At 46.9% G+C, this 12598-nt stretch overlaps 1 protein-coding gene across 2 annotated transcripts in view; it reads left to right on the forward strand.

Annotated features, from left to right (window-relative positions):
• The window catches only part of NSF (N-ethylmaleimide sensitive factor, vesicle fusing ATPase), an 88154-nt gene that overhangs the window by 23726 nt on the left and 51830 nt on the right, over positions 1 to 12598 (forward strand). For both annotated transcript variants that reach the window (XM_051640367.1, XM_051640366.1), the window contains exons 3-7: positions 581 to 680; positions 3390 to 3429; positions 6693 to 6859; positions 8562 to 8669; positions 9347 to 9422. In XM_051640367.1, coding sequence (XP_051496327.1) covers positions 581 to 680; positions 3390 to 3429; positions 6693 to 6859; positions 8562 to 8669; positions 9347 to 9422 — 491 coding nt within the window. The remainder of the gene's footprint in view (positions 1 to 580; positions 681 to 3389; positions 3430 to 6692; positions 6860 to 8561; positions 8670 to 9346; positions 9423 to 12598) is intronic.

Raw genomic sequence — 12598 nt, forward strand, 5'->3', positions numbered from 1 at the left:
CTTTGGTGTCAGGTGCTTGAGATGTGAAACCAGGTTTGATTTTTAGGTCATAGACTCACAGAATGTCAGGTTGGAAGGGACCTCAAGGATCATCTGGTCCAGTCTCTCTAGGTACTACTACAGTTTACATGAAGTGGCCCTGCACCTTGTCAAGCTGAGACTTAAAATTGTCCAATGTGGGGGAACCCACCACTTCCCTTGGGAGACTGTTCCAATGTCTGACTGTCCTCATGGGGAAAAATTTACCTCTTGTGTCATAGCAGCCTTGGCCTTTGTGGTTGTGGTTTGGTTCTCTCTTATTTGTATGGTGCAATTCCTGAAGAAAAGGGCTACTGGTGGGGGAGTGTAAATATAAATTATTGGTACAATGTCTTCAGTTGGGCTTTGAGTTCATGTTTTATCACTGAAGGACTCCTCTGAAAGCTGCTGTGTGCCTGCACCATGGTGGAGCTCTAGAGGCTTGGTTTCATTCTCTGGAGCACCAGATATTTGTTTCTTTTCAATTTTCAGCACTGGGAGCAATGCAAAATCCTCCTGGGTCTACAGATTTGAGTAAAATACTCTTTGTTCTCTCTTCTAGACACGTTGTTGTGAAGACTTCTCCCAACCACAAGTACATTTTCACGCTGAGAACCCATCCTGCAGTGGGTCCTGGCAGCATCGCCTTCAGCTTGCCCCAGGTAGGAGATGGTTTGACTCAGGGTTTTGCTGTAGAAGAAGCAAAATCTCTTTTGAGATTAGGACTGAGGAGAAGTTCTAATTGGAGGGAGATGTCTGCTGCAAATATGATTTCTGTCAGCAAAAGTTCAAGGAGACCTTTACAATGACTGAAGCGAACGTGCTTGTATTGCTTTGATCTATTCCTAGTGCATGGTGGGGTAAAGGTACTAGAAAAAGTGTAATTTAACCTTTAAAAAACCCACCAAACTATTTAAAAAAGAGAAGCTTCAGCAATATTTGCTATTCTGTGAATTTTTATTGTTCCCTGGTTTCCCTTTGCTTAAAGGGTTTTCTTTGCTGTGTTGCTCTTTTAAAGACCTACTGGAAGTTTTATTGCCTGTATTCAGTTGCTGTTAATATTTTTAGATGTAAAGTACAATGTAATGCATAAAACAGATTTAACTCGTGTCCTTTCTTAATTAAGCCAAGCTACTGCATGTTAAATCATGGTTAGAATAAAGAATTAATACAATTAACTTCTAAATAGAGAAATGAATCTTGTAGCCTTTAACTGGCTCACACAGGGAGTTGCATAACATAAAACTGCAATGATCATGGTCATTGATTTAGTGCTTTTAGATTTTATTGCTAGTAAACTGCTCTAGAAGCCAATTCTCTGTGCTGCAAACACAAGACTCTTTTTGTCTTTAACAGATGACTTGGCATAGGCCCCACAATGACTTCCTGCTTTTTGACATGTTCAAATTCAAATTTGTCCAGATGAGTGAGTGAACAGGCTGGCATGTTAACCGTGTGTCTAACTAGGGTTTGTGATACCCAAACTGAAGAGCAGTTACCAGCAGAAGACATTTGTATCACAGGGTTAAGGTTGATGCATTTGTGGTCTAGGGTAGATTTTTGTAGATTCCAGTAGTTGTTGCAGAGCTGGGAGAGCTCTTCTGCCAAGGAATGGGGAAGGATGCTTGCCTCTCAAAAGTGACTGTGGTTCTAAGTGTTACAGCTGCTGGTGGATGAATGTTTTGAGTATTCCTGGGTTTTAATTTCCAGCATTGTCTGAAGCCTGGGGTTAATTGCAACCTCTGTTACACAAAATATGTTCTTACCTGATGGATTCATGGGAGGTCGTGTGGGTGGACACAGGCTCTAAGACCTCCAAGAAGCCTGTTGTACATTCATTATGCACTTCAAGTTCTTGACCACCTTTACTTTGTAATAACCTTAACTCTGGGCTTAAAGATCCAAAACCATGACAAGTCTTCTATGCTGCAGAGCTCAAAAGAGTAAGTGTTGTGCAGTGATGATAAACTGCTTAGTAGAGAACACACAAATGAACGTAGGAATGGAGCTGTATCTCTACCACAGAGAAGATCCTAACTACTCATTCTAACAGAACTTGGACAACCTTCCTTCCTGTCCTGAGATTTGGTGATGGGCTTGACAGGCTTAGCCTGGGGGGTTTCAGCAAGGCCCAGTGTTTGCTGCAGAACCAGTGAGTGGGACCAGCATTGTTGGACTTGTGCTCAGCAGTGTGTGGTCCTTCAGGTGAAGGTGAGTTTAGAGTATCTTTTGATGAGGAACTGGAGTGTCAAGGGGATGGGAGAATTCCTCCTGGCCTTGCAGGTAAACAGTGGGAGCTCTGAAGCATGAGATTGGATATGGAAACATAATTTGTTTTCACCTTCTTGGAAATACCAGTAAGTACATGGAAGGGTTCCTGCTCTGGGCTTTGATTTCTGCCAGGTTGATCTCTGTTCTCTTCAGGGAATTCCTTCCTTAAGCTTGAACCATGAACATATTGGAGAGGGAATATAGGCAGGAATTTTCATATCTGAAAAAAAGGTAATTGAATTCCTTCTCTCAGATTTCTTCCTTCCAAACAAAATGACCATAAAGTCCAACATTTCAAAAGTGATCTCACCAGAGCCTTGTGTCATGAAATTAGATATTTTTGTGATTTGTCCTCTCTGCTGTTCAGATATTTGAGAGACTGTGCATACTGCACAGCCTGAGCTGTGGGCTGCAAAGACACACAAGGCAATCTGGAACATAAGAGCCTCTGGAAAAATAACCACTTTTGCAATTACCAAGCCAGAAGTTTTGGCATAGTAAAGGTCATAGATTTTTTTTTTGTGTCATATAATAATTATCGAGCCATTTCCCACTTCTTGTGCAGTTTTTGAACTGCAAAGATCATTGAAAGGAAATTGAAGGGACCTAAAGCATTTGAAGGATTCTTCCTAGTTCTCTGAACAAGTTTAATTTTAGGTAATATTATATCTTAAAGAACATTAAAACCATTTCCTGCAAGTAGTATATGTAACTTGAAAAATGATGATGGAGTGTGTCACAGCCTCTCTTGGCTCTTCCACTCCCTGTTGTGATCATCTCCTGAGCTTTGGAACGAAATGAACAGGGTGGCCAACAGCCCTTTCCAGTGTTTCTGCCTGCAAGACATTGGGGTGACCAGTAACATGAAAGAGTTTGGACAGAACAACCTTTGAAGCCAGAAAATAGAATTATTAATATAAATTATTCCATATTTTGTCTCATTTCCTGTAATTTGGGGGTCTGGAAGATCCCATTCTGCTCTTTTTGCTGCTTAAGGTTCTCCTGGGGGAGCCTGCTTTTCTGAGTGAGGATGCTGAACTGAGTGGCTGTTTTTCCTACTGGAGGACAGGATTTCTGAAGTTTTTGTCTTGCTTTTACAGAGAAAATGGGCTGGACTTTCCATTGGCCAAGAGATAGATGGTAAGTCAGTCAGCAGTGAGGTCGGGATGTATGTTTATAAAAGCTGAGTTCCCTGTTTCCATACTGACATGAAACTGAATTAGAAAACCTCACATTTAGAATCATAGAATCACAGAATCATCAGAAAGGTTGGAAAAGACCTTCAAGATCCTCAAGCCCAACCACCCACCCTACAACCCCCAACCACTAAACCATCTCCTGAAACACCACGTCTGCCTGTTTGATGAACATCTCCAGGGATGGTGCCTCCCCCACCTCCCTGGGCAGCCTGTTCCAAGGCCTCACCACTCTTTCTGGGAAGAAATTGTTCCTAATATCCAGCCTGAACCTCCCCTGCTGCAGCTTGACCCTTTTATTCTTATCCTGTCTCTGGTCACCAGGGAGAAGAGCCCAACACCCACCTCACCACAGCCTCCTCTCAGGGAGCTGTAGAGAGCAATGAGGTCTCCCCTCAGCCTCCTTTTTTCCAGCCTCAACAGCCCCAGCTCCCTCAGCCTCTCCTCATCAGACCTGTTCTCCAGACCCCTCACCAGCCTCTCTGCCCTTCTCTGCCCCCTCTCCAGCACCTCCATGTCCTTCCTCTACTGTGGTGCCCAAACCTGCACCCAGTGCTCGAGGTGCAGCCTCACCAAGGCTCAGTAGAGGGGCAGGATCACCTCCCTGGTCCTGCTGGTCACACTGTTCCTGATGCAGCCCAGGATGCTGCTGGCCTTCTTGGCCACCTGGGCACACACTGGCTCATGGTCATCCAGCTGTCAACCAGCACCCCCAGGTCCCTCTGCTGGGCAGCTCCAACCACTTCTCCCCAGGCCTGGAGCGCTGCCAGGGGTGGTTGTAGCCCAAGTGCTGTACCCAACTTTTGGCATTATTGATGCTCATGCCATTGTCCTTGGCCCAAGGGTCAAGCTTGTCTAGACCCTCTGCTGAGCCTCTTGCCCTCAAGCTGATCAACACTCCCAGTTTGTTCCCATTGCCCCTTGTCCTGTCACTGGGCACCACTGGCAAGAGTCTGGCCCCATCCTCCTGCCACCCCCTGGAGATATTGATCAGCACTGAGCAGATCCCCCCTCAGCCTCCTCCTCTCCAGGCTCAACAGCCCCAGCTCTCCCAGCCTTTCCTCACAGGCAGATTCTCCAGCCCCCTCAGCATCTCAGTGCCCCGGGCTGGACTCTCTCCAGCAGCTCCTTGTCCTTCTGGAACTGGGCAGCCCAGAACTGGGCCCAGTTCTCCAGCTGGGGCCTCACCAGGAAGGCAAGACACCCACATCCACTCCAGGCTCTCTGCCTTCCCACAAACCTACAAGATTCACTCACTTGGAAAACTTTGACCATATCATTGGGGGGTCAAGGGGGCTCAGCTTCACTGTGCCTCTAAGCATTCAGCTGCATTTCAAAATGAAATTGAAAACATAGTTTTCACATCATAAGGAGAAGACAAAAGGAAAGCCCTGGTAGATCACTGGTTTTATCAATACTTCTCCCCACCTGTAGATCCCTTTACAAAGCCTTTCAGCTCAGCAGGGAGCCACAAGACATTTAGTCACTGCATAAAAACACTGCATTGTTCTTCTTCATATGCTGCCACGTGGCTGGGGAGTTTGCAAGTGTGGGGAAGAAAAGAACAATTTCCCACAGCAAGCAAGGTCTGGGACAAGGACAATCACAGACCTGCTCTCTCAGCTAATCATGCTGAGTATTAGTCTTACCTTCCCCAAGTAGCTTTAGTTCAAAAAAGCATTTATCTGTAAGCCAGCTGGTACATCAGCAGTGAACCAAGGGTGAGAAATATTAATTTATGGGTTTCCCCCTCATTATATGTTATTCTTCAGGATCAAAAATAAACTAGAATTATCATCATAGAATCATCACAGAATGGTTTGGGTTGGAAGGGACCTTAAAGATAATCTAGATACAACCCCCTGCATGGGCAGGGACACCTCCCACCAGCCCAGGCTGCTCCAAGCCCCATCCAACCTGCCCTTCAACACTGCCAGGGATGGGGCAGCCACAGCTTCCCTGGGCAGCCTGGGCCAGGGTCTCACCACCCTCACAGGGAAGAATTTCTTTCTAGCATTTCTCCTCTTCAGTTTTCATCCATTTCCCCTCATCCCATCCCCCCCTGCCCTTGTCCCACGTCCCTCCCCAGCTTTCCTGGAGCCCCTTCAGGCACTGGAAGGTGCTTCAGGGTCTCCCTGGAACCTTCTCCTCTCCAGGCTGAACACCCCAACTCTCCCAGCCTGTCTCCAGAGCAGAGCTGCTCCAGCCCTTGGATCATAGAACCCTCATTCATTCAGGTTGGAAAGACTCTTAGAATCATAGAGTCCAACCATCATCCCTAATCTACAGAGTTCTCCCCTAAACCATATCCACCAATGCCACATCCAGGGATGGTGACTCAATCACCTCCCTGGGCAGCCTATTCCAGTGTCTAACCACTCCTGTGAAAATTTTTTTCCTAATGTCCAGTCTAAACCTGCCCTGTTGCAGTTTGAAGCCATTCCCTCTTGTTCTAGCACTAATTACGTGTGAGAAGAGACCAGCACCAACCTCTCATCTCTGTGGCCTCGTCTGGTTTTGGTCCAACAGGTCAATGTCTTTCTTATGACCTCTTGTCATTGCCTTTTGGGGCAAGACTGCTCCATATACTTTCTTTTGAACATTCTGAAGATATGTCCTCCAAACCCCTAGATGCAGATATTGTGACACTAGAGTGTGTGTGAAGTTACTTTCTTCATCCTCACCCCCCCAAGCCTCTCTGGGTTTTGAGATGTTTTAAAGGATTCTGTTGGGGTGTTTAAAGAAATGCAGGGATTTTCAGTGGAGAAATATTTGATGTATGTTGGAGCTGAGCACGAATTTGAGAGAAACAGGGGTCTCTATGAGACATAATCACAGAACCCAGGAAGTCAGGGGTTGGAAGGGACCTCCAAAGATCACCAAGTCCAACCCCCCTGCCAGAGCAGGACCCAAACTAGGGCAGGGCACTCAGAAAGGCATCCAGACAGGTCTGGAAAGTCTCCATAGAAGGAGACTCCAACAACCTCTCTGGGCAGCCTGTCCCAGGGCTCTGTCATCCTGACAGGAAAGAAGTTCTTCCTCATCTTGAGGTGGAACTTCCTGGGCTCTAGTTTGAATAAGTTATTCAATTTCATCAAATGTTTTTTTGGAAAGGGAGAACAGGTATTGCCAAACTTACAGTGTGTTTCATATATTGCGAGGAGACCCTGCTGTTCTGAAATGTGCTGTTACTTGTTCTTTTCACAGTTTCCTTATACAGTTTTGACAAGGCCAAGCAGTGCATTGGCACAATGACAATTGAGATTGATTTTCTGCAGAAGAAGAACATTGACTCCAACCCTTACGACACAGACAAAATGGCAGCTGAATTCATCCAGCAGTTCAACAGCCAAGCCTTCTCTGTAGGCCAGCAGGTGGGGGCTTTGGTTTGTTTTTTAAAGCTAACCTGTCTTGTACTCCAATGGTGTAAAATCCTAAGGGATGCCAGGGTGCTGGGAGCTTGTTGTGTGAGTGGTTTCTTTTGTGAAAAGCTCAACCATCGTGACTTCCACTGAGAGTGTGAGCAGAGTGGTTTAAAATCTGCATTTTCCTTATCTAAATAAATCTCTCTTGTTTATGAGGAAAATCCCAAGGCTGAGGGGAGCTGGGTTCTCTTGTGGCCTGGTTGGATATAAGCATGGCAGGTCCTGGTGGCTTTTGAGAAGTAATTTTTTCTTCCTTCTACATACGATCAAAATGAACACCTGTTCTAAGTACTTCTCAGTAGCCCCTCTCAAATGCAGGGTCTTTTATTGGAACATTTGTTCCTGCTCTATGGATGCCACAGTAAACCAGGTATGAACAGGGATGATCTGGGGGTTTTTGGAAGCTGCTGTCCCTGTAATTGAACCATCTCAGCTCTGCAGCAGATGAGCTTCTGCCCCTGAGAACATTTGTGGTAGCCTCTGGTTTGCCATATCTGGGGACAGGCCCATCTCTCTCTCAGTAGTTTACAACTTGCAGGCCATGAATCTTAAGTCATTTACAAATCTTATCTTGGAGGAAAGGAACTGTGCAGAGACAGCCTGCATTTCTTTGGGATGGGCCCTGCTTCTTGTTGTCATTCTGTCTCTCACTACTGCAGCACTGGTTTGAAGGTATCCTTGTCAAACTGGAATGTGGAAGATCAAAAAGGTTTGAGCTAAATCCTTCTCCTTGCTTCAAACCAGTATTTCAAGTGAGAGGAAAATGTCAAGAGATGGAATAGAGAGCCAGTGGTATCTCAGGATGCATTAAGAACAATGTGTCCAGTAGGTCAAGGGAAGTTCTCCTGCCCCCCCTGATGAGACCACATCTGGAATATTGTGTCCAGTTCTGGGCTCCCCAGTTAAAGAGGGACAGGGAGATGCTGCAAAGAGTCCAACGGAGGCTACAAGGACGATGAAGGGACTGGAACATCTGATGAGGAAAGACTGAGAGACCTAGGGCTGTTTAGTCTTGAGAAGAGGAGACTAAGAGGGGACCTGATGAATGTCTGTAAGTACCTGCAGGGTGGGTGTCAAGAATGGGCCAGTCTCTGTTCAGTGGTGCCTGTGACAGGACGAGGGGAAACGGCACCAAGTGACAACACGGGAAGTTCCACCTCAACATGAGGAAGAACTTCTTTCCTGTGAGGGTGACAGAGCCCTGGGACAGGCTGCCCAGAGAGGCTGTGGAGTCTCCTTCTCTGGAGATTTTCAAGACCCACCTGGACACGTTCCTGTGTGATCTGCCCTGGGTGTTCCTGCTGCAGCTGGGAGGTTGGACTTGATGATCTTCAGAGATCCCTTCCAACCCCTATGATTCTATGATTCTGAGATCCTATGAACAGAACATTTAGCTGGAGAGAATAGGGTGGAATTTTTCTTTCATTTTTTCTACTTGAGTTCAGTCTCTGGAGTTGATCTGTTGCCCTTTACTATGGGACATGAAAAGGACATGTTCAGTGCACCAGATCTTTATTGGATAAAGTAGGTGGAATTTGTTCAGAGGTAAACTTAGGCCTCCAACCTTTCTCTTCAAATCTTAGTAGCCTTATCAAAATCCTTTTTAGCTTTTTAAGGAGTTAAAATCCCCTTTTGTTTTTTCTTTTCACAGCTTGTGTTCAGCTTTAATGACAAACTTTTTGGCCTCCTGGTAAAGGACATGGAAGCTATGGACCCCAGCATTCTCAAAGGAGAGTCTGGAGCAAGCAAGAAGCAGAAGGTGGGCTCACAGGAGTGCATGTGCCTTCCCTGGGGACTGCGGAGAGTCCAATACTGATCAGACCTTGCTGCAAGGAGAAATGAGGTTACTTGCAGGTGTAGAAGTTGCACATTTGTTTAGTCTTGCTGCTGATTTTGCCTCAGAGAAGGAGGCAAAGGAGGAAGGAGTGTTGTTCTGGATTCAGTCTCCTGCTCTTCTGGAGTTGGGGGCTTAGAGTGCACCCACTGAAGTGCAGAGCTGGGGAAGATAAGAGGAGTATCTTTTGGTTGCTATGTACTAATTCATGGAAACATCCTTTTTTGAGCCTTTTTGTCTTTCAGAGGTGGCTACATTTTCCTGTAGAAAGGACATGACTTTGTTCTGTGCTTTCTAGATCTTGCTAAAATAAAATAGTTGGTTTAGAACTAAACAAATAACTTCAAAAAGGCAAATAATTATTCTTGATGAGCTCTTGTGGTCAATGTTGTTCGTTTTAGAGGAGGTTGTTGGTGTTTCACATTCTTCCCAATGACTTTTATAGTGGAGCTTTTGCTGCTGTTTCTTGCTCTCTGAGATGTTGTCATTGTTTGACTCAGTTTGACAACAACCAGGACAGATGTGCTCAGAGATACCTGAGGAGCAACCTGAAGTTGAGCTTAGTAGCTTAATGTAATTATTTGTTTCTTTCCCTTTTGCAGATTGAGGTTGGTTTGGTTCTCGGAAACAGTCAAGTTGCCTTTGAGAAAGCTGAGAACTCCTCTCTCAATCTGATTGGTGAGTGCTACTGTGTCTGAAGAGATAAACCGTGCTTGAAGTTTGCTGCTTTCCAGGCCTCAAAGACTTGTGTGTGTCAAAGTTTGTTTTTCTGGTTACATCAGTTGACCTAATCCATTGAAAACAGCATCTCAAAATGTCTCCCAGGGGTCTGTTGAAACTGGCGGTTTGTAGATGCTCAAGACTCTCTTGAGGACCACTGCCCTGAGAAGATACCCCCCTCCAGCAGGCTTTGCTGCTTCTAGACAGGGGCTCTGAGAAGAGCAACCAGATTGGTGAAGGGTCTGGAGAACAAATCCTGTGAGAGGCTGAGGAAACTGGGATTGTTTAGCTTGGAGAGCAGGAGACTGAGGGGAGACCTCCTGGCTCTGCAGCTGCTGGAGAGGAGGTTGTGGGCAGGGGGGGTTTGTCCTCTTCTGCCAAGTGGAGAACAACAGGCCCAGAGGGAATGGCCTGAAGTTGGGCCAGGGGAGGTTCAGCCTGGAAGTTCAGAAGATTTTCTGCCTCCAAAGAGTGGTCAGGCCCTGGAACAGGCTGCCCAGGGAGGTGGTCAGGGTGGAGTCACCATCCCTGGAGGCACTTGAAAACTGTGTAGCTCTGGCACTTCAGGACATGCTCTAGTGGGCATTTTTTAAAATTACTTTATCTTATTTTGGGGCTGGGGGTGTTGGCAGTTGGACATGGTGATCTTAGAGGTCTTTTCCAACCATGATAATTCATTCTGTGATTCTGTAAAGTCTCTGTCCTCCCTGTATGAAGCTCCAAAACTGACCAAGGTACCAGAGCAGTTCTCTGGGCCATGCTGATTACCAGGGTGTCTCCAAAATGTGCAGACAGAGCCAGGAGGAGAAGAGATGAGTGTGACTTTGAGAGATTCTGACAACAGCAAATCGAGTCAGATGAGCAGAGAAGTTAACCTGAGCACTCTGGACTGCCAGGCCTAGGTTAGGAAGGCACCATGGAACAGTGGCTTCAGCTGAAGTCTGAAACTAGTTGAGATATTTTAACTCTTTAAACATCAGAGAATGATCTTTTCAAGGACACTAACAAGCCAACACCTCTGGAATTAAATTTAATTAGAACAGCAGGGAAATAGGAAATTGAGAACTTGTTTGAATGTGTTGTCAGAATTTCAGAGGGAGTGCAGAACTTCTGGAAATCTGGTGTAGGGCTAGGGAGGAACCTGCTGCGTCCCCATAGAGCCACCAGCTGGAGTGTGCCTGTCCCTGCAGCTGGTCTGTGTGTGCTGGGGCCTTGGGGCTGTCCTGCAGCTCAGCCACTCTCCTTGCCTGGCTGTTCCTTTCCTTACCAGCCTTACAAAGTGGATGATCTGTAGCAAGTCTAGAGCTGTAAATGCCTCTCTTGCTGCTCACATGGCTCTAGGCATCATTTTCTGGGGGTGATTCAAGTCCTGTACTTGAGCAGACACACTTTTCTTTCTTATTTTCCTTTCCCATTTTCTTTCTTCCTGGAGTCCATGAGCTAAGAAAACTTCTGCTGCTGCTGTTCCACAGATAAGAGCTGCCAGGTGATGGCTGCTGGGAGTGGGGGTTCAGGGAACCTGGCCAGCTCAGCTGGGTTTTAATGCTTATTATTTTTGCAGTAGGCTGGAAGCACAGCTCTGCTGGGCTGGGGATACTCAGAACTTTGGGTGTTGGTACAAACATGAAGCATATGCCATATAAAGCATGGAACACACGATGGGTGAGCAGCTGGCTCACAGGTGGAGCACAAAGAGTGACAGTGAATAGGGAACATCAGGCTGGAGACCAGTCACTAGCGGGGTCCTGCAGGGCTCCATCCCAGGCCCAGGCTCTTCAACATCTGGATCAATGAACTGGATGCAGGACTTGAAGGAATTCTAAGCAAGTTTGCTGATGATGCAAAGCTGGGAGGAGCTGTTGACTCCCTGAAGGGCAGGCAGGCCCTGCAGAGAGACCTGGACAAGTTGGAGAGATGGGTGGTCACCAACCACATGAAACTTAACAAGGGCAAGTGCTGGATTCTGCACCTGGGATGGGACAGCCGTGGTGGTCAGAATGAGTGGCTGGAGAGGAACCTGGGGGTCCTGGTTGGTGGCAAACTGCAGGTGAGCCAACAGTGTGTCCTGGCAGCCAGGAGGGCCAACCCTGTCCTGGGGTGCATCAAGCAGAGAGTTGCCAGCTGGTCAAGGGAGGTGATTGTCCTGCTCTGCTCTGGTGCAGCCTCACCTGGAGCACTGCCTGCAGGGCTGGGCACCACAATATAAGAAGGACATCAAGCTATTGGAGAGTGTCCAAAGGAGAGCCATGAGGATGGTGAGGGGTGTAGAAGGGATGACTTATGAGGAGCAGGTGAGGTCACTTGGGTTGTTCAGCTTGGGATAGAGGAGGCTGAGGGGTGACCTCATGGCAGTCTGTGGTTTCTCAGGAGTGGAAGAAATGGGGCAGGTCCTGATCTCTTCACTCCTGTGACCAGTGACAGGACTGGGGGAAATGGCAGGAAGCTGCATCAGGGGAGGTTTAGGTTGGATATCAGGAAAAAGTTTTTCACCCAGAGGGTGGTTGAGCACTGGAACAAGTTCCCCAGGGCAGTGGTCACAGCACCAAGCCTGCCTGAGTTCCAGAAGCGTTTGGATGATGCTCTCAGGCACATGGGGTGATTCTTGGGGTGCCCTGCACAGAGACAAGAATTGGACCTGATGATTCTGATGGGTCCCTTCCAACTCAGCGTGTTCTATGATTCCATACGAGGGTAGTGGCCCTTTGGGCAAGTAGAATCCAGCTCATTCAGCAGTGCAGGAGCCTGAGGTAGGGGCTGAGTTTTGCTGCTGCCCTCAAGTGCCACCTTCCCTCATGTGCCAGGCTGGGACTCCGTGTTCTGGAGCTGTTCTCTCTGCTTCACATGCTGCAGTGGCTCCAAAAATTGGGGAGACACGAGGCTGTTGTGTAACCACCTGCTTGTGGATGTGAAGGTAAGCCAGTCATCTGTGCTGAGAACCCCCCAGAGGCTTGTGGGCTGAACTGTAGCTAACTGTAATTAAGCATATTATTAACAAGGATGCAGGTTTTAAGAGCACAGAGTGAAATTTGTATGGACAATTAGTTCATCCCAGTGAGTACATGAGTACAGCCTGTTTAGATTTACTGTTTTGGTATGACAGCTTGAGGGGAGTTATTCACATAATCCAATTTATT

Source organism: Apus apus, chromosome 25, assembly GCF_020740795.1.
Source record: "Apus apus isolate bApuApu2 chromosome 25, bApuApu2.pri.cur, whole genome shotgun sequence".
Lineage (NCBI taxonomy): Eukaryota > Metazoa > Chordata > Aves > Apodiformes > Apodidae > Apus > Apus apus.